This window comes from Lagenorhynchus albirostris, chromosome 10 (genome assembly GCF_949774975.1).
Source record: "Lagenorhynchus albirostris chromosome 10, mLagAlb1.1, whole genome shotgun sequence".
Classification (NCBI taxonomy): Eukaryota; Metazoa; Chordata; class Mammalia; order Artiodactyla; family Delphinidae; genus Lagenorhynchus; species Lagenorhynchus albirostris.
Genome location: NC_083104.1, coordinates 99,508,378 through 99,530,325, shown reverse-complemented (window position 1 = coordinate 99,530,325; position 21,948 = coordinate 99,508,378). Strand labels below are relative to the sequence as shown.

The window sequence follows — 21,948 nt, the reverse complement described above, 5'->3', positions numbered from 1 at the left end:
CTTCCCAGAATTTCTGCTGCCAGTGTCCTTGTCCCCATAGTGAGCTACAGTCACCCCCCACCTCTGCAGGAGACCCTCCAACACTAGCAGGTAGGTCTGGTTCAGTCTCCCCTGGGTTCACTGCTCCTTCCCCTGGGTCCCGATGCACACATGACTTTGTGTGTGCCCTCCAAGAGTGGACTCTCTGTTTCCCCCAGTCCTGTCAAAGTCCTGCAATCAAATCCCGCTAGCCTTCAATGTCTGATTTTCTAGGAATTCCTCCTCCCGTTGCTAGACCCCCAGGTTGGGAAGCTTGACGTGGGGCTCAGAACCTTCACTCCAGTGGATGGACTTCTGTGGTATATAAGTGTTCTCCAGTTTGTGAGTCACCCACCCAGAAGTTTTAGGATTTTCTTGTGATTGCGCCCCTCGTACCATCTCATTGCAGCTTCTCCTTTGTCTTTGGATGTCGCGTATCTTTTTTGGTGAGTTCCAGTGTCTTCCTGTTGATGACTGTTCGGCAGTTAGTTGTGATTCCGGTGCTCTCGCAAGAGGGAGTGAGGGCACATCCTTCTACTCCGCCATCTTGAACCAATCTCCAACTCACCCCTTTTTCATTACTGAGTAGTATTTCAGTGTATGGATGTACCACAACTTGTTTATCCATTTATCTGTTGATAGACATTTGAGTTGCCTTCAGTTTTCGGCTATTATAAATACAGTAGCTAGAAACATTTGTATAAACATAGGCTTTCATTTCTCTTGGGTAAATAAAACACCTAGGAGTAGAATGATGGTTAAGTACATGTTTAACTTTTTAAGAAACCACCAAAACATTTTCCGAAGTGGCTGTAGCATTTTACATTCCCACCAGCAGTGGATGAGACCTTCAGTTGCTCTGTATTCTCACCAATCCTTGGTATGGCCAGTCTTTTTAACAGACATTCTAACAGGTGTGTAGTGGTATTCACTGTGGTTTTAATTTGCCTCTTAATGATGCTGAGTTTCTTTTCATGGGCTCATTTGCCATCCATGTATCTTCTTAGTGAAGTGTCTGTTAAAACCTTTTTGCCCATTTAAAAAATTTGGTTGTTTGTTTTCAAGGAGTCTTTATATATTCTAGATACAAGTCCTTTATCAGATCTGTGATTTGCAAATATTTTCTCACAGTCCATGACTTGTCTTTTCATTAAGAGCTCCTTATTTTAAAGTTAAAAAAAGTATTTCAAAATAGAAAAGTTTTGGAAGACAGTCTATTAAAATCAAATCACTGGAAAATTCTAAAACATTTTTCTGAAAGCATATCAAAAGGCACTTTTTAATGTAGACATAGAGAATGGACTTGAAGACACGGGGTGGGAGGGGGAAGCTGGGGCAAAGTGAGAGTAGCATTGACATATATACACCACCGAATGTAACATAGCTAGTGGGAAGCAGCCATATAGCACAGGAAGATCAGCTGAGTGCTTTGCGATTGCCTAGAGGGGTGGGATAGGGAGGGTGGGAGGGAGGATATGGGGACATATGTATGCATATGGCTGATTCACTTCGGTGTACAACAGAAACTAACACAGTATTGTGAAGCAATTGTACTCCAATAAAGATCTATTAACAAAAAAAGGCACTTTTTAATAAACAAGGTCTAACAAGACCTCCTCCAACCCTGGGGTGCCTGAGGGATGAGAGCAGGTGTGGCAGCACTCTCTCCCAGCCCCCCGGTCCCCTTTCCTGAGGGGTCTGCCCATGAGTGCCGGGGCCGTAGTGCAGATGCAGACCCACAGAAGTTGGGATGAGCCTTGTCAGTCATCTAGGAGAAGCGGGTTCCAAGGGCAGGGTGGAGTTTGGTGGAGGAAGAGCACCATGCCTGGCCCTGCCCAAAGCAACATGCACTTGACCGTAGTGGAGGAAGTCCTCTTGGAAAGCTGCCCCCCTGCACTGTGAGAACAGGAGGCACTGAGAGGCAGCAGAGCAGTGGCTGCTGGTTTGGGAGGAGGTCTGCTGGGTCCAGGCGGGCTGCTCAGATGTGAATTTCTGTAGAGGAGGAGTTCTTAGGTTGGGTCCCCTCTGTGGTCCCCCGTATTATAGATTTGTGGACATAGTTCCATGTTGATAATATATGGACTTGCCCCAATATATTATGGGACACTGAAATCCAAATCACTAAAGAAAATGAGGTCAGCGTATTATGTATTAGTTTCCTGCTGCTGCTATAACAAATGATCACAAACTCAGTGGCTTAAAACAATGCACATTTATTACCTTATAGTTCTGTTGCTTAGAAGTCTGACAGGTGTCTCACTCTGCTAAAGTCAAAGTGTCGGCAGGGCTGGTCCCTTTCTGAGGCTTTAGGGGAGACTTTCCAGCTTCCAAAGGCTGCACACATTTCTTCAGCTTGGGTCCCTCCCTGTCTTCAAAGCCAGCAATGCTACGTCTCTCTGTGACATTGCTGGGAAGATTTCTCCACTTTTAAGGATAGTTGTGATTAGACTGGGCACATCCTGATAGTCTATCTTCACACCTAAAGGTCCTTGATTTCATCGTGCCTACAACGTCCCTTTAGTCATAACTGCTAGCTTCCTTGTTTCATTAAGGGATGCAAAGTCTCTTTTGCATGTTCCCAGAATAGGGCATGGACATCTTGGGAGGCCATCACTGTGCCTATCACACCCCTGAGAGGGGCACTGAGGGCTGCTGTGACCTGAGGTACAACAGCCTGGCCTATACAGTCAGGGTATCTGGCTCTACCTAGTTCATGATTCCAGGTTTCCTAAGAGGCTTTTGCTTGTCTTACACTCTGCTAGTGTCAACTCACATAGAAAGTGTGTCAAGGTAGCTAGGGGGAACCTACTGTATAGCACAGGGAGCTCAGCTTGGTGCTCCATGATGACCTAGATGGGTGGGATGGGGTGGGGAGGGAAGTCCAAGAGGGAGGGGATACATGTATACATATAGCTGATTCGCTTCACTGTACAGCAGAAACTAACACAACATTGTAAAGCAATTTTACTCTAACTAAAAGAAAAGAAAAGAAAAAGTGTTTCAAGGTAGAAATAATACCATGACAGCAATGCATCAGTCATCATTATGAACAGTCCTGGAGACTGGGATATCTGAAGGCTGGCTGATTGATTGATTCCCCAATTCTTTACACAAAGGTTTTGAGATTGAATATATGCAATAAAATATAAATTAAAAATAAACAGGGCTTCCCTGGTGGCGCAGTGGTTGAGAGTCCGCCTGCCGATGCAGGGTACACGGGTTCATGCCCCGGTCCGGGAAGATCCCGTATGCCACGGAGTGGCTGGGCCCGTGAGCCATGGCCGCTGGGCCTGCGCGTCCAGAGCCTGTGCTCCGCAACAGGAGAGGCCACAGCAGTGAGAGGCATGCGTACCGCAAAAAACAAAACAAAACAAAACAAAAAAAACAAAAACCAATTAAACCAGAATGTACGGAACAGATAAAGAACAACAGACGGATATGAAGCCAGTTAAGCACCGAGCTACAGCACCATGCTTTTGGAACTAAACTTCCTGGTAGCCAAAGCAAACAGGAACCTGGTCAGTTACATGATTTTCATTTTCATGCGATGAAAACACACCTGTTTCTAAGAAAAGCTTTTCCTAGTATGCCTGAAGTCTCAAAGGACGCTCTCATCCAAGTGGCACTAAGGGAAGCAGCAATCTTTTTAGAACAAATGGAAAAAGATGTTTCCTAGGACTGTTGAGGGCATAAAACACTAAAACACAACTCAGTAAAAGCAATTCTGTGAGGGCCAAGATAGCGTGTTCCAAGCAGCAGCTTTCTGGTAACAAACATGATCCAGGTTGTGACTCGATAAGTATTGAAATGAATATATAAACAACACGCACACAGAAAATGGAATAGAACATGATAGAATATGAAACTGGTGTTACTTCTGTGTGTGGGCATATAGGTATCTGATCGAGATGTAAAATGTGTTTTTACTGTGGGTTACTGCTAGAGGAATGACAGGATGGCACACATAACCCTTCAGAGATACAGGAGTCCTTACACACGCTCCTCCTAAGAGCTGGTCGGCAGATAGATTGAGATTATATCCTCTGAAAAGGGTCTGCAGCGCAAATATTGTTTCTTGCACTGGCTTTAGAATAGGATTTAGGGAAATCAGAACCAGGAAGGTGAGGAATAGGGTCAGAGCATCAGAGGAATGCCCAGGGAGCTTGGGAAAACAAGGAAATAGGTGGTAAGGTTGACATCTTCTCTGGAAACCAAGGAGCTGGGGTTCCACCTGGTGGGACAGCCCTCTCACCTGTATGACCTGAATCCTAGTGAACCCAGACCCTTCCTCAGGAGACTGGTCAGTAACACCAATGTAAAGTACACTCAAGGTGATACTGTGCCCAAATCCAGGAGCTGACAGGTATGGTTCATAGTTCAGAGGGATCATGAGACAAGGGACTACAGTTATTTTCTTTTGGAATACTTAGAAATATTTTCCTAGAGTAGTAATTTTCTGCTTTACATAATTGTTGTTTTCTTACTTTTATGGCTATAGGACATAGCATGAAAATAAAAATAATTATATATATATATATGAAGCTTCCTTCTGAGTATTTCTTTTTAAGTTAACAAACTTGTAATTTCAAAGGCTACCAAAATAATAAATTAGGTAAATGAGTTTTTTGTTTTTTGCTTTTGGCTGTGCTGGGTCTTCATTGCTGCGTGCGGGCTTTCTCTAGTTGCGGTGAGCAGAGGCTACTCTTTGCTGTGGTGCACAGGCTCTAGGTCCGTGGGCTTCAGTAGTTGTGGCACACGGGCTCAGCAGTTGCAGCTCACAGGCTACAGAGCACAGGCTCAGTAGTTTTGACGCACAGGCTTAGTTGCTCTGCGGCATGTGGGATCTTCCCGGACCAGGGCTTGAACCCGTGTCCTTTGCATTGGCAGGTGGATTCTTAACCACTGCACCACCAGGGAAGCCCAAACTAGGTAAGTGTTTTATGTAACATATATAGTGCTAAAGCGAAGTGGCATATGTTAGGATAGTATTTTAGTTTTTTTTTTTTTTTTTTTCAGTACGCGGGCCTCTCACTGTTGTGGCCTCTCCCATTGCGGAGCACAGGCTCCAGATGCGCAGGCTCACTGGCCATGGCTCACGGGCCCAGCTGCTCCGTGGCATGTGGGATCTTCCCAGACCGGGGCACGAACCCACGTCCCCTACATCGGCAGGCGGATTCTCAACCAATGCGCCACCAGGGAAGCCAGTATTTTAGTTTTTAATCTTCAACTATTCTACAATAATGGTTAAAGGATATCTTCTATAATACTGGTTAGAGAATAGCTTTTTTAAAAAAATATATTTATTTGGCTGTGTTGGGTCTTCATTGCTGCGCGCAGGCTTTCTCTAGTTGCAGTGCATGGGCTTTCTCTAGTTGTGGTGAGCAGGGGCTTCTCGTGGTGGTGGTTTCCCTTGTTGCAGTGGCTTCTCTTGCTGCAGAGCACAGGCTCCAGGTGCATGGGCTCAGTAGCTGTGGCACATGGGCTTAATTGCTCCACAGCACATGGGATCTTCCCAGACCAGGGCTCGAACCCGTGTCCCCTGCACTGGCATGCAGATTCTTAACCACTGCACCACCAGGGAAGTCCAAATTAGGTAAATGTTTTATGTAATATATCGAGTGTTATAGTGAAGTGGTATATTTTAGGATAGTATTTTAGTTTTTAATCTTCAACTATCCTACAATAATGGTTAAAGGATATCTTCTATAATACTGGTTAAAGAATATCTTATTTTTTACGTGTATATGTATAACTGAATCACTTTGCTGTTCACCTGAAACTAACACATTGTTAATCAACTATAGTCCAATATAAAATAAAAATTAAAAAAGAATATCTTATTTTTATAAAAAGGTTCCTATTTTACAGAAGATGGGATCTAGGAGGAACTTGAGGGGTCAATCTTATTAGCCCCCCTTGAACCCGGAATGTCAGTAGTGTTAACTGGACTCTTGCCTCTTCCCTCTGACCAAATACCTGCCTTTGGTGTACCTTACCAAGGCCTTATAGGACCAGGAGACAGTTTGCACTTGAAAGTTAAACATCCAGCTGGCTAGAGCCAGCAGGAAGGCAAAGCTGGGGTCCTGTCTCAGGATGGAGGAGGTCAGGAGGTTCCTGGAACAGCCAACAAGATCAGAATTGTGAAGAAGAACCAAAGGCAAGGGGTCAGAAGGACCACAGGAGCAGTACCTGAGAAAGCATGAGAGGAGGTGCAAGCCACCAAATTTAACTCTGGCAGACCCAGTCTTCCTGGCCTAGAGTTCCTTGGAGAATGAGGAGTGAGCCTTCTAGAGCACACTTCGGCATTTCAAAACCAAAGAACAAAACTAAAGCCCTTTTTACTTTGGAAAATTCCAGAACACATACAAAAGTAGAGAGAGTAGTATAACGAACCTCCATGTAACTTCAACAATTATCGACATTTTTCCAGTATTTTTTCATCTGTCTCCAACTTCCCACCCCCCACTCTCACTCTGCGACCTTTTAAATTTCTTGGAGTATTTTAAAGCAAAGCTAGCCATCATGTCAGTTCACTCATAAACACTTCTCAGTATGTATCACTAACAGACAAGGGCTTTTAAAAACACAATGATACCACTATCACATCTATTAAAATGTGTCCCCCGCATTAGCGGTTTTCTGCTGCTACCTCACGAATACCTTTGTGAAGTGGGTGTGTTCAAGCCAGGATCTACACACGATGCGTCTGCTTGATTTGTCTCAAGTCTCTAACCTCTGAGTCTAGAACAGCTCTTCCGCTCTTCTCCCTCCCCTTCCTTGTGCCAATTGTTATGGGTTAGAATTTCTCACGTTCTGGATTTTTATCATGGTCAACTTAATACGGTTCTTTATCCTGTCAGCTGGTCGTGTGGTCTAGAAGCTTGCTTTAAGAACAGGCGGTTCAGGTGAGAACACCTCACGCACAGTGCCCCGTTCCCTCCTGCATCCCGTCAGGGGCATGTCTCACCTTTCGTGCGGTTGAGGCAGACGAGGGGGCTCTGGTGTTGGTCATTAACGGGTTCCTATGAGCCTTGAACTTACAGGTTTTGGCAGCCATTGTAATTGCCTGGATTCCTTATTTTATTCAGGGATGCAAAATGTAATTTTCTGCAGGTGTGTCTTCTCTTGCTTTTAATAGCTTACATTCCTCCATGAAGACCTCTCCCTCATCAATTATTTGGTTTCTCTGAGATACGGTTTGTACAAGAAAGTCTGCAGCACATGTTAAAAGCGACACAGTGTGTCTGAGCGCTTCCGTTTGTGTCCTTTTCCTCACTCCAGCTTCCCACCCGGGGAAGATCAAGGTCCACTCCCATCCTTTTTATGCCTGAAGCACTGAAACTGGTGATGGAGCCAGAGCTTACTGCATGCCCTCCTCTCATCCGCCCACTAACAGTCCGGTCACCGTCCTCTGTGCTTCTCCCACCAGGACGCCATCGGTTCCTCCTCTGATCTCCTCTGTCGGATGCTTGTCACTGTATATCTCTTTTTAAAAAATGTTCCCTTTAGTCCTCGTAAATAATTACCTATGTATTGCATCTACTTTTCTACATTCCTTGGAAGCAGGACTCATGTTTTTTTTTTAATAAATTTATTTTATTTATTTTTGGCTGCATTGGGTCTTCTTTGCTGTGCGTGGGCTTTCTCTACTTGTTGTGAGCAGGGGCTACTCTTCATTGAGGTGGCTTCTCTTGCTGCGGAGCACGGGCTCTAGGCGCGTGGGCTTCAGTAGTTGTGGCTCACGGGCTCTAGCGCGCAGGCTCAGCAGTTGTGACTCACGGGCTCTAGAACGCAGGCTCAGCAGCTGTGGCACAAGGGCTTAGTTGCTCCGTGGCACATGGGATCTTCCCGGACCAGGGTTCGAACCCGTGTCCCCTGCATTGGCAGGCGGATCCCAACCACTGCGCCACCAGGGAAGCCCAGGGCTCATGTTTGATTTATCTTTCTATCTTCATAGTGACTAGCCCTGCTTAACCTTTCTGTGGGAAGTCAACAATTACGTATTTAATGAAAAAAATGAACAAATTAGAAAAGAAGAAACCTTTAAGCCCTCACCACGTTGGACTTTTTTTTCTCTCTTAAAGATGAATGGGTATGTAATGAATTTAGTACAGAATGCCGATTTTAATTAATTTATCATTAATTATTAATTAATTTTAATTATTTATTTATTTAGTTTGCCAGACTGCTCGGCTCGCAGGATCTTCGTTCCCCGACCAGGGACTGAACCCGAGTCCTCGGCAGTGAAAGCACTGAGTGCCAACCACTGGTCTGCCAGGGAATTCCCTGATTTTTAATAATTCAGAAATATGATAATAGACTTCTCCATTAAAAAATAAATTACGTTAACCACTTTTTAATTAAGGTGGGATCCAAATGGGCTGTAACTCTCTAGATACCAAGATATTTTTATGTTCTTCCCATGTATTTTTCCTGTTTTATCTGCCTTTATCTTAAATTTTCCAGCTTTATTGAGATATAGTTGATATAACACTGTGTAAGTTTAAGGTATACAACGTGTTGATTTGATACACTTATATATTGCAAAATGATTACCACTATAACTTAGCTAACACCTCCATCCCCTCACATAATTACCATTTTCCTTGTGATGCCTTTATCTTTAGATGCCATCTAAAGTATGAGTGCCATTTTCCAAAGCACATCCCTTAATCATGATTGCTGTAGACACCTGCTGCTGTAAGACTAGTGGTAGCATATGCAACAATATAAATGTGCCCCATCCACTATGAAAAACTGCACATATTTGAAAATTTCTGCATTTTGAAAGAAAAAAAATCTGATTAAACAGAAATCAGGTGGAACAATATTTAAAATTTCAAAACCTGAAAATGCAAACTTCAATTGTATATTTTTGTGGGTGAATAATGCTGCTACTATGCCAGTGTGTGACCATTTCAATGAGCAAAATTTTTGAAGGTTGATAATTTCCTGAACTTGTTAATAAAATGGTGTTGTATATAAAAATGCTAGCAAAGCAACAAAAGGTGTTTCTTACCAAGAAATCAAGCTCTTCATTTAGGTTGTGGTACTGATCCAGTTTGGCTCCCAGTAAGACAGGTACCTCTCCGACATTCTTGGCTTCATTTGAATCCAAGTCTGTAACCTGAGATGAAACATATTTGTACTCACTTCCAGTATGTTCACACTCCTTGGAACATTTGACAATGAATATGTTATTAGTTTAACCATCAGAGAGATCTCCAGTGGTTTCAATAACAGATGTGTAGAACTTGGAGTCAGAATGACTTCAATGTTAAGTATCTAAAATTGTATTTTTGTATGTTAAAGACAGTACATAGTGAATGTTTAACTCACCTCTGTAACCTGATCTTGAAATGATTTTTCATTAGCAATTAACTCTCTGAAAGCTGTGATTCTGTCTTTATGTTTCAGTAGCTAAGGAGAAAAGCATTTTCTATTTCAGAGGAGAGGAAATAAAACTACATTCCGTAACATTTATAATAAAGTCACCAAACCATGCACAGTCCAATCCCTGGTCTCCAAAGGTGTCTTGTTTTTAAAGCTCTTGTGTAGCAGAGAGTTCACACAGCAGGCCTGAGACTGCTGTCCTTAGAAAGGCCTGCTCGCCAGACTGCCCTCTGACTGGCATCTAGGAACTTGGATTGTGGGAGGGTTTCCATCATTTCCTGATATGAAGGCTCACTGTGCCTAACCTATTTGTACAAAGAACATTTATGCTGAACACCCCTGTCCTTCGGGAGGGTCTGGAATTTTGGTACGTGGCAGGCAGAGGGCACCTACCCAACCAGCCTCCAATCAAAACCCTGGACACTCAGTCTCCAATAAGCATCCCCGGGAACAGTTCACGCATGCTGCACCGGTCACTGCTGGCGAAAGGGAAGTGCACCCTGTGTGACTCACTGGGAAAGGACTCTTGGAAGCTTGGATCTGGTTTCCTCTGGACTTCGCCCTACGTGCTTTTTCCCTTTACTGATTTTGCTCTGTATCCTCTCACGGTAATAACACATCATAGCTGTGAGAACAACTATGTGCTGAGTCCTGTGAGTCCAGTAAACCATTAAACCTGAGTGTGGGCTTGGGATCTCCAGAGAGCTTATCCTAATATTCAATTGTTTTTACAGCCAGGCTATTAAAATTCTTCTTTAAAGAAAAAAAGTTAGCCAACTTTTTCTAGATGCAATTTATAGTCATTTCTTCTTTGTTCATTTGTTTGTTCCATGTAATAACAATAAATCGTAACATTCAATATTCTAACTCCTCCAAATATTAGTGAAGGCTGCACAGAATATATTTTTTTTTTTACTATGAACACTTTCCAAAAAAGAGGAAAAACTTTAATGGACGCCCATGTAACTATTATCCAGTTTCAACTACTAACAGTTAACGGTCAGCCTTGTATTGTTAATACCCCAGCCACTTCCTCCTCCCTGCAACTCCCTTCACTGAATCAAATTACACGCATCATATTATTTCATCTGCCAGTATTACAGGAATGACACAGAAATTTACCAAGAGAACATAAATATCTGAAATGGTATTTTTGTAACATCCTGCTCGAATCCTCAACTGGGCTTATTTCTGAAGACTAGTTTAAGAAGTGGAGGCCAGTAATTTCTTTGCATGTCTGTTTATTCCTTAGTCCTTTTCTCTAGAGGTTAGCTAAGAGACAGAGATTCCGCAGAATACCTGCAACAAATTTTCTAGCCACCTCAGTTCAGAGAAGTCATTTCCTGATAATGCAGCACTGAAATTGAATCCCAGATTTAAATACATTTTTATTCCTTCAGCCAGATAAATTAGTCACTTCTGTATTCCTTTCAGATTAAAAGCACACACCTTCACGTCCTGTTACCACTTTCTCTGTATAACTGACTCTCTTCATTCTCTCTCTCCATCTCTGCACCACTACATCAAGAAAAGAATGATTGAAGAAATTCCAAGAGCCTCTTCCCTTACCTTTGTCCCACTTGAGAAATAAAATTTGTTTTCAATGTATTCATTATTCCAAGTGATAAAGTTTGTAATCACTATAGAAATGTCAAAATACTCTCTTCTTCAGGAATCAGTAGTACCATACAAAAGTGAAAAAAATAATCATACCAGTTTTTTGGTAGATGAATGAGATTTTCTAATACATACTTACGTTATAAAACAAGTCAAATGTTGAACAGTGTATCTCCTTAGTGAGGGCCAAAGTAAAGCTAATCTTGTCCCCAAAAATAATTCTTTAAAAAAAAATCCAAAATTTTAGGAGCCTCTTTATACTTTTACATGACCTTTTTCTTTGTCTTTTTTTCACTAAAAATGATACAATTTTTAGAATGAAGAATACATACAGTACCTCTTTATCTAATTTCTTCTTTTTAAGATGAAAACTCTTCCATTTTTGTAGCATGATATCATTAACTTTCTCACTCTCTTTGAAATGTCTGGCATCGGGATTGGTGATGTCCTAAGGGTAACATTTTGAGAAGCTATATTAAAAAGTTATCAGTAAAGCTAAAAGGAGGAAGGAAAGAACACAAATGAAATAAATCTCCCTTCCAAAATAAGTGGCTAAACAAAAGGAGATAAAATCATATTGAACTCAATTCTTCACTTACTCATCATAAGCCATCTAATAAAGAGTTAATGTGGAAAGAATTCATATAGATTCACACTTGTATGTAAATTGTTATTGGGCCAAATTAGTATAATCACTGGGAAGTTAGTAACTACACATGCTTATATACTTATACATACATCTGCTCTCAGCCTAGTCAGTTTACAAATCCAAATTTTAGACAAATTGTTATACCTGACACCAGAACAATCAGACATCCTCAACAATACTGAAACTCTAGATATTTCAGTGGCACCCACATTCCACAAGAATGAAGATACTTGTACCAATATAACCTAAGGGTCAAAAGTGCATGCATTACAGTCAGACTACTTGGGTTTGTATCTGAGCTGTCTGTCACTTAACCACTTGACTTTGGACAAGAAACTCAATAATTCTGAGCCTCGGTTTGTCTTTCCGTGTTAGAAAAAAAAAAGTCTGATAATGTAAAAAATGGTGTAAGAATTGAATGAGATAACCCATGAAAAGCAGACTCAACTTAAATGCCTCCAAGGACAGGTTGGGAAGTCAGCAAATAGTTTTTGAGTGCCTGGTAAGGGCTTACCCTGCATTAGGCAGAGGGCATCTGACATATCGAGTCTCTGATCTTGAAGGCTTAAGCAAACAGATATTTGTTTGGCCTGGGATGAGATCTACTAAGAAGAGGGCTGATGACTCACTCCCTGACTGAGAGGTCTTGTAGAGAAGCAGCAGCCAGCAAATAAGCCTGAGAAAGAACAGCAGCCTCCAGTGAGACGAGAAAAGCCAAGCAAATATGATAAGGAAGCAGATGTCTGAAGGGGCAAGGTGGGGTGGAAAAGGTTACAGCAAAGAAGAGTTTGTGCCATATTCAAATTCAAATATTAAAGACAAAACTTCAGGTGGATACAGTCTATGGGCCACCACTTTGTGACCACTGCTAAAAATGCTTAGCTTGGTTTCCAGCATTCAATAAATGCTAGTGTGGAGCAAATTTTAGCTAAAAGAAAGTAGGAATAAAGGTTGTGTTGGATCAGGAACATCGCAAACTCATGTCCCCAAATTTTGGCTCAGAGGAGTGCACTGAAGCTCAGAGAAATGTACAATGATCAGAGGGAAGAGGAAGAAAGACAGCTCAATAACTGAGAAGCTATCAAGCGTCATATATGCCCTTAAAAGGTTCTCTCATTCAAATGTAGTGTTTGCAACCTCCCAGCGCAGCAGCAAATATCATTTCAGCTAAGGATGAAAAACGAAAATTTACTTGGCCAGGTCACACAGCAGTGAGGTGGTGAAGCCATGCCTTGAATTCACCAGACACTAACTTCATTTTTCATTCTACTAATTAACGTACACAGCTCTGCACTGCCCGACCCCTGCCCCAAAGCTGTATTTTTAGATCGGGTAAACAGCTCATTTGTGTGAACAATCTCTCATCACAGGCTGCCCTGAAGCACAAGACTATTACTCTGAGGAAGTTTTCCTGAAATGTGGAAAGCACTGAGGGAAGGGTTTTGCCTCAAGTTTTTATTTTTTTAATCTTATCATATTATCTTACTATAGATTTGTGGGAATTAGGTGTTGAAGAAAGAAGCAGTGGGAAGAAGGAAGGGCTGATTGGTTGGTTTAAAGATCTGTATTTTTACTTCCATTTTTTTTCTTTCACAACTTAATTGTCCAACCTTGATATTTCTTCTCCCAGTAAAAAATATGATTTTTTATAATTACCTGGCACATGAGAAGTTGTACCATCAGAGCCAGAAGACTGCGAATTTTGGAAGTCAGCTGTGAAGTTCTCTTCACGTCTGGGGGATTCGGGCTCTCTCCTTCACAAGGTGAGTGATTCAGGAACAAATTAGAATGTATCATCTTTGCATCCTACATGTACACAATTCAGATTTGTCACAATAAAGACAAAGAATCTGGATTACTTTTTAGGTAAAATGCTGAATAAAATACCACTCTTAAAAACTCAGAGCAGTGGTTCTCAAACTTTTTGATTCTCAGGATGCCTTCATACTCTTAAAAATTAATGAGGATCCCCAAAACTTTTTGTTTACTAGGTTATAACTATCAATACTTATTGTATTAGAAATTACAATATTTATATTTATCAGTTATATCAATATCTATTGTATTGAAATTACAACTGAGAACATTCAAAAATATTTGTTTACTAATTCAAATAACAATAAATCTATTATGTGTCAATGTAAGTAACAATTTAATACAAAGTTGGCACATTTTCCAAAATGAAAAATTAGTGAAAAGAGTGGCAGTGTTTACACTTTTTGCAAATATTTTTAATGCTAGCTTAATAGATGATAGCTGGATTCTCATATGTGCTTCCCACATTCCATCAGCCCTGAAAAGCAATTACACCACCACATGTCACATAGCTTCTGGAAAACTCCACTGTACACTTGTGAAAGAATGAGAGTGAAAAAGGCATTAATGTCTTCGTACTTATTACCATGAAAATGCTTTTGACCTCAAAGATACTCCCAGAACACACTTTGGGAAAATGGACCTAAAGGTAATGAAAAGCAAAACTAAAAGCAGAGTAAAGAAATTGATTAGTCAAGATAGAACAAGGAACTTCATTGCTTTTTAAAGAAGAAAGCTCAAGAAAAAAATTGTATACTGGATAAACTTCTGCACAGTTACAGTAATTTACTCAGCATTTACTAATTCAAAACTTGCCATGATTTGACTCACAGCTAAACTAAAGGTCATCTTTGTTTAGGTTAGTGGTTCTCAAAGTGTGATCCCTGGACCAGAAGCATCAGTGAGATCCAGAATCTTCTTAGAAATGCACATTCTCAGGCCCCACTGCACACCTACTGAATCAGAAAATCTGGGTGGACCCCAGCAATCTGCATTTTCACAGCTGATGCTGATGAATGCTAAAGTTTGAGAACCACACTGGCTTAGATAGTCCTTCCTTCTTTCTGGAGAAAAGATCACAGAGAGAATTTTTTAGTAAGAGAACAATATTTTTCTGAGTCATTAAAAATAATAGAATTATTTACTTGCAAGCAATACTTATACTGATTACAGATTCATGAAAGAGAGTCCCCTAAGGACATCTTCAAGCAACAGCTCAGCTCAGCCTAAGTTATTACGACAAATATAAAAATAAACATACATTTTTGTAGTTTAGATTAGCCTTCTTTCTAAGTAGTCAGAGTTAATAAGATTGCATACTATAAATACTTTAAGGCAGGCCTACAAAACTGAAATAGAACAGATATGCTCTGGCTTGTGAAGATTATCACTACCAGGCCATGCTTCTAGGCTGTCTGCCAAACAAGCCATTTGAACTGCAAATACAAAATTACAGCCTTTCCAAACACATTGATATGAGGCTCTCATGTCGTTTTTAATGAATGTTAAGTAGATATATCATGATGATCATTTTGCTATACAAATATCAAATCTTTATGTTGTATACCTGAAACTAATATAATGTTATATGTCAACTACATCTCGATAAAAATGTTTATAACGTTACAAAATTACTATGTGATACAATACAGGTTTGTTTTACCTTGTAAACCAAATATTCAATTGAATTATTTAGTTTGTTGAATAGGTAGATGTGGTATGAAAAGACTGCGACCCCCACTTAGAAAATTCTTTTCTCAAAGGATGCTCCGGATGATTGGTCATAGGAACCCACAAAATTCCCACATTAATTTTCACCACTACCAAAATAATCACAAGAAGCCAGGAATGGCTGTTGTTTAATGTGAGTACCCAAGAACCAAAGAAACTTCTCCAAACCTGTGGTGCATTTTCCTTTCTCTCTTTTTTGTTAATGACTCTCTACCAACAAATTTGTATATGGGCCATGCCCAAATATGCATCAGAAGACTACTAGAAACTCCTGAAATTCTGCATTAGAGATTCTGAATTTGTGATAATACCTTTGCCATATCTGACTCTGTTCCTTCCTCTAAGTTCTCCTTGAGTTGAGCTGTCTCACATTGAGGAACATAATTTTGCTCCTCACTCCTTGCAACCTGCTGCTGAAGTTTTGAGTTTTCATTTTTTACTTTGTTGATCTGCTGCTGGAGTTCTGTATTCTTAGCCTTTTCATTGTCAGATATGAACTGCAAATTTTGAACTTGAGCGACCAATTTCTCAAGTCTAGATTTCAGTTTCTGTCTTTCATCCAGGTTTTCCTTTTCACGTTTCTGAAATTCCTCCTGTAAAGACAGGAACTCTTGTTCTCGGGTCTCTTTTTCCTTTTTCAACAAGTCCAGAGCAGAAGTGGTGGCCTTTTCCAGTTCTCCTTTGAGTTGCTGCAGCCTCTCTACCTCTTCTTCTTTCTTGCTTAAGGCTCTGTCCATCTCCATGCACTGATTTGCAGCTTTATTTTTTTGTTGCATTTCAGTCATGTACCTTTCCTGTAGACTAACATAATTGCCCTTGATCTTCTTAAACTCTAGCTGTAAGGTTTCCTTTTCATTCCTGGATTCCTGAAGATGTTTTTGGGTGTTAACTAAAATCTCATGCAAATTCTGCAATGTCTTCTGTGTATCATTCTTCTCTAGCATTACTCTGTATTTGTCTTCAATTAATTCTTCAACATTCTCCTTTAGCTTATTGATGATGTCCACGAACACGTGCTCTTTAGTTGTCTTCTTCTGCAGTTCTTCAACCTTCTTCTCTAAATACATGTTACGACGCTGTAGGTCTTGGATCAGAGTTTGCTGCTCTTTGTTAGTATGCTTTAATTTTCGTAGGACATCGTTTAAAGCCATGTCCTCTTCCAGAGGCTGTGAGCTTTCCAAGCTCTGCTCTCTGTCAGGTGTCATGCAGTCCTCCCAAGATGCTCCACCACTCCAAGAAATGCCTGTCGGAGACCAAGTTGAGACAATCTCTGGACTCTCCCTCCCCTCCACTGCGACTTCCTTTTGGTGCCTGACTGACATCTCAGGAATATCCGTAGAATTCTGTATTCCTTTTGAAGAATGTGCAATCTGTAAATTATAGTAAATAAAATAAGTATGAAAGAGTAGAAAGGTCATGAGCTTTGAGGTCTGGCCTTGAATCCAAGATCCCTAGTTTGGTATTCTCTGTTCTAAAATAACAATGACAACATCTACTTCCAATACTGATGTCTAATTAACAAAAATACTTAAGTATTGATTGCTGAATGTATGTACAGCACCTAATAGCACAGCAGAGCACAAACAGTAGGTATATGATAGAGATATATATTACACTTACTTTTACAGAGGAAAAATTAAACTTGGGTACTCTCACCATTTTCTATGACACAAACTTTTCTGAATACATATAACTTTCTTTGACTTCAAGTGAATTAAAACAGATTTGTCCATCACCTTAGTCTGCAAAGTCTTTTTTAAAAGTTTATTTTCTATTGAGGTAACACTGGTTTATAACATTATGTACGTTTCATGTGTACAACATTATATTTCTACTTCTGTATACCCTACAGCATACTCACCACCAAATATTTAGTTTCCATTCATCACCATACAGTTCATCCCCTTTACCCATTTCACTTATTCTGTTCATTTATTTTGAGTTTTTTCCATGTATGAGTGAAATCATATATTTGTCTTTCCCCATCTGACTTACTTCACTTAGCATAACACCCTCAAGATCCACCCATCCATGTTGCTGCACATGGCAAGATTTCATCTTGTTTATATGACAGTAATATTCTATTGTAAACATATAAAACATTCTCTTTATCCATTCATCCATTCACAGGCACTTAGGTTGCTTCCATATCTTGGTTATTGTAAATAATGCTGTGATGAACATAGGGGTGCATATCTCTTTTCAAATTAGTGTTTTCGTATTCTTTGGGTAAATACCCAGAAGTGGACTAGCTGGACCGTATGGTAGTTTTATTCTTTATTTTTGAGGAATCTTCATACTGTTTTCCATAGTGGCTGCACCAATTTACATTCCCACCAACAGTATAGGAGGGTTCCCTTTTCTCCACATCCTCTCCAGCATTTGTTTTTTGAATTTTATTTATTTTTTTGTACAGCAGGTTCTTATTAGTCATCCATTTTATGCACATCAGTGTATACATGTCAATCCCAATCACCCAGTTCATCCCACCACCCCACCCCCACCACTTTCCCCCTTGGTGTCCATATGTTTGCTCTCTACATCTGTGTCTCAATTTCTGCCCTGCAAACCAGTTCACCTGTACCATTTTTCTAGGTTCCACATATGTGCGTTAATATACGATATTTGTTTTTCTCTTTCTGACTTACTTCACTCTGTATGACAGTCTCTAGATCCATCCACATCTCTACAAATGACCCAGTTTCGTTCCTTTTTATGGCTGAGTAATATTCCATTGTATCTATGTACCATATCTTCTTTATCCATTCGTCTGTCGATGGGCATTTAGGTTGCTTCCATGACCTTGCTATTGTAAATAGTGCTGCAACGACCATTGGGGTGCATGTGTCTTTTTGAATTATGGTTTTCTCTGGGTATATGCCCAGTGGTGGGATTGCTGGGCCATATCTCTCCAGCATTTATTATTTGTAGACTTTTTGATGATGGCCATTCTGACTGGTGTGAGGTGATAATCTTGTTGTGGTTTTGATTTGCATTTCTCTAACAATTAACAATGTTGAGCATCTTTTCATGTGCCTGTTGGCCACCTGCACATCTTCTTTGGAAAAATGTCTATTCAGCTTCTCTGCCCATTTTTTAATTGGATTTTTTTGTTGTTGAGTTGTATGAGCTCTGTATATATTTTGCATATTAACCCCTTATTGGATATACAATTTGCAAATATCTTCTCCCATTCGTCAGGCTGTCTTTGTATTTTGTGGATAGTTTCCTTCACTGTGCAAAAGCTTTTAAGTTTGATGAGGTCCCATTTGTTTGTTTTTGCTTTTGTTTCCCTTGCCTGAGGACACATATCCAGAAAGATATTGCTAAGGCCAATGTCAAGGAGTATACTGCCTATGATTTGTTCTACAAGTTTTATGGTTTCAGGTCTAACATTCAAGTCTTTAATGCATTTTGAGTTTTGTGTATGGTGTGACATAGTGGTTTCTTTTTTTCTTTTTTTTTTTGCATCTGGCTATTCAGTTTTCCCAACACCATTTATTTTTATTTTTTTGCGGTATGCAGGCCTCTCACTGTTGTGGCCTCTCCCATTGTGGAGCACAGGCTCTGGACGCGCAGGCTCAGCGGCCATGGCTCACTGGCCCAGCCACTCTGCGGCATGTGGGATCTTCCCGGACCAGGGCATGAACCCGTGTCCCCTGCATTGGCAGGTGGACTCTCAACCACTGCGCCACCAGGGAAGCCCCCAACACCATTTATTGAAGAGACTATTGTTTCTCTATTGTACATTCTTCACTCCTTTCTTATAAATTAATTGTCCATACATGTGTGGGTTTATTTCTGGGCTCTGGATTCTGTTCCATTGATCTATGTAACTATTTTTCTGCCAATATCATGCTGTTTTGATTACTATAGCTTTGTAATATAGTTTGAAATCTGGGGGTGTGATACCTCTACCTTTGTTCTTTTTTCTTAGGATTGCTTTGGTTCTTTGGGGTCTTTTGGGATTCCACATAAATTTTAGAATTGTTTGACCTATTTCTGTATAAATATCCTTGGGATTTAATAGGGACTGAATATTTGATAGGGACTGAATAATAGGCATTGAATATGTAGATTGTTCTAGGTAAATGTTAATTTTTCTAATCTATTAGCGTGGAGTATCTTTCCATTTATGTCTTCTTCAGTCTCTTTCAACAATGTCATAGTTTTCAGTGTACAGATCTTTCACCTCCTTGGTTAAATTTATTCCTAGGTAGTTAATCTTTTTGTTGCAATTGTAAATGAGATTTTCTTAATTTCCTTTTCTGCTAGCTGATTGTTAGCATATATAGGTACACCACAGATTTTTGTATGTTGATTTTGTACCCTGCAACTGTATTCATTTATTATTTGACAGGTTTTTTTGTGAAGTCTTTAGAATTTTCTATCTATAAAATCATGTAATTTGCAAATAGTGAGAGTTTTACTTCTTCCTTTCCAATTTGAATGCTTTTCGTTTCTTTTTCTTGCCTAATTGCTCTGGCTAGGATTTCCAATACTATGTTGAATAAGAGTGGCAAGAGTGGGCATTCTCATCTTGTTCCTGATTTTAGGGGGATAGCTTTCAGCTTTTCAAATTTGAGTATGATGTTAGCTGTGGGTTTATATAGCTTTTATTATATTGAGGTATGTTCCTTCTATAGTAATTTTATTGAGAGTTTTTATCATAAATGGGGGTTGAATGTTGTTAAATGCTTGTCTGCATCTATTGAGATGATCATACAGTTTTTATCCTCCATTTTGCTAATGTGATGTATCACGTTGATGGATTTGCAGATGTTGAACTGTCCTTGCATCCCTGGAATAAATCCCACTTGATCATGGTGTATGATTCTTTTCCTGTATTGTTGTATTTGGTTTGCTAATATTTTGTTGAGGATTTTTGCATCTATGTTCATCAAAAATATTGGCTTGCAATTTCTTTTTCTGTGTGTTGTCTTTGTCTTTTTTATCAGAGTAATGTTGGCCTCATAGATTGAGTTAGGAAATGTTCTCTCCTCTTCAAGTTTTTTGAAGAGTTTGAGAAGAATAGGTATTAAATCTTCTTTGACTGTTTAATAGAATATATCAGTGAAGCCACCTGGTCCTGAACTTTTTTTTTGGGAAGATTTTGATTACTGTTTCAATCTCTTTACTAGTGATTTGTCTATTCAGATTTTCTAGTTCCTTTTTTAAAAATTTATTTATTTTTTGGCTGCATTGGGTCTTCGTTGCTGCACACAAGCTTTCTCTAGGGGCGGCGAGCAGGGGCCACTCTTTGCTGCAGTGCGCGGGCCCCTCACTGCAGTGGCTTCTCCTGTTGCAAAGCTTGGGCTCTAGGTGTGCGGGCTTCAGTAGTTGTGGCATGCAGGCTCAGCAGTTGTGAATCGCGGGCTCCAGAGTGCAGGCTCAGCACTTGTGGCTCATAGCTTAGATGCTCCACAGCATGTGGGACCCTCCCAGACCAGGGATCAAACCCATGTCCCCTGCATTGGCAGGCGGACTCCCAACCACTGTACCACCAGGGAAGTCCTTCTATTTCTTCTTGATTCGTCTTCGAAGGTTGTATGATTCTAAGAATTTGTCCATGTCTCCTAGGTTGCTGATGTACAGCTGTTCTTAGTATTCTCTTATAATCATTTGTATTTCTGTGATATCTGCTGTTAATAGTCTCTTTTGTTTCTGATTTTATTTAGCAGAGTGCTCTCTCTTTTTTTCTTAGTGAGTCTAGCTAAAGGTTTGTCAATTTTGTTTATCTTTTCAAAGAACCAGCTCTTAGTTTCATTGATCTTTTCCATTGTCTTTTTAGTCTATTTCATTTACTTCCACTCTGATCTTTATTATTTTTTTCCTTCTACTAACTTTGGGCTTTGTTTGTTCTTCTTTTTCTTGTTCCTTTACGTGTAAGTTTGGATTGTTTGAGGGCTTTTTTTTTTCTTTCTTTTTTTGGCTGCACCGTGCAGCTTGTGGGATCTTAGTTCCCGAACCAGAGATTGAACCCGAGATCAAACCCATGCCCTCTGCAATGAAAGCATGGAGTCCTAAACACTGGACCACCAGGGAATTCCCTGAGATTTTTCTTTTGTCTTGAGGCAGGCCTGCATTGCTATAAACTTCTTTTAAGAGCTGCATCCCTATATGTAGTATTTTTATCTTCATTTGTCTTCAGGTAACTTTTTATTTCTCCATTGATTTCTTCATTGACCCAATAGTTGTTCATAGCATGTTGTTCAGTCATGAACATTATCTGTGATTTTTCCAGCTTTCTTCTCCTAGTTGATTCCTAGTTTTATACCATCGTGCTCGATATGATTTCAATCTTCTTCCATTTATTGAGACTTTCTTTGTACCAACATATGGTGTATCCTTGAGAAAACTTCATGTGCACTTGAGAATGTGTACTTTGTTGCATTTAGACAGCATGTTCTGTACAAATTTATCAAATACATCTGGTCTAATGTTTCATTTAAGGCTGATGTTTCTTTGTTGACTTTCTGTCTGGATGATCTATCCATTGGTGTAAGTGGGTGTTAAAGTCCCCTACTATTATTGTGTTGCTGTCAATTTCTCCCTTAGGTCCATTAATAATTGCTTTATATATTTTGGTGCTCCTATGTTAGGTGCATACCTATTAATAAATGTCACATCTTCTTCATGAATTGTCCACTTTATTATTTTTATATGTCCATCTTTGTCTCTTGTTACCTTTTTTGGCTTGGAGTCTATTTTGTCAGATATGAATA

At 40.0% G+C, this 21,948-nt stretch overlaps 1 protein-coding gene and 1 long non-coding RNA gene across 2 annotated transcripts in view; one reads left to right on the top strand and one right to left on the bottom strand.

Moving 5' to 3' along the window:
- LOC132527739 (uncharacterized) overlaps positions 1 to 9,532 on the top strand; it is a 32,395-nt gene extending 22,863 nt beyond the window's left edge. Inside the window, exons 2-3 of the long non-coding RNA XR_009543065.1 lie at positions 4,906 to 4,947; positions 8,195 to 9,532. This is a non-coding gene — a long non-coding RNA (uncharacterized LOC132527739). The remainder of the gene's footprint in view (positions 1 to 4,905; positions 4,948 to 8,194) is intronic.
- The window catches only part of CAGE1 (cancer antigen 1), a 44,016-nt gene that overhangs the window by 12,098 nt on the left and 9,970 nt on the right, over positions 1 to 21,948 (bottom strand). Inside the window, exons 2-6 of the mRNA XM_060163733.1 lie at positions 15,535 to 16,593; positions 13,334 to 13,483; positions 11,366 to 11,476; positions 9,358 to 9,438; positions 9,038 to 9,145 (exon numbers count right to left, since the gene is read on the bottom strand). Of these exons, the coding sequence (XP_060019716.1) occupies positions 9,038 to 9,145; positions 9,358 to 9,438; positions 11,366 to 11,476; positions 13,334 to 13,483; positions 15,535 to 16,545 (1,461 nt within the window). The 5' untranslated portion in view covers positions 16,546 to 16,593. The remainder of the gene's footprint in view (positions 1 to 9,037; positions 9,146 to 9,357; positions 9,439 to 11,365; positions 11,477 to 13,333; positions 13,484 to 15,534; positions 16,594 to 21,948) is intronic.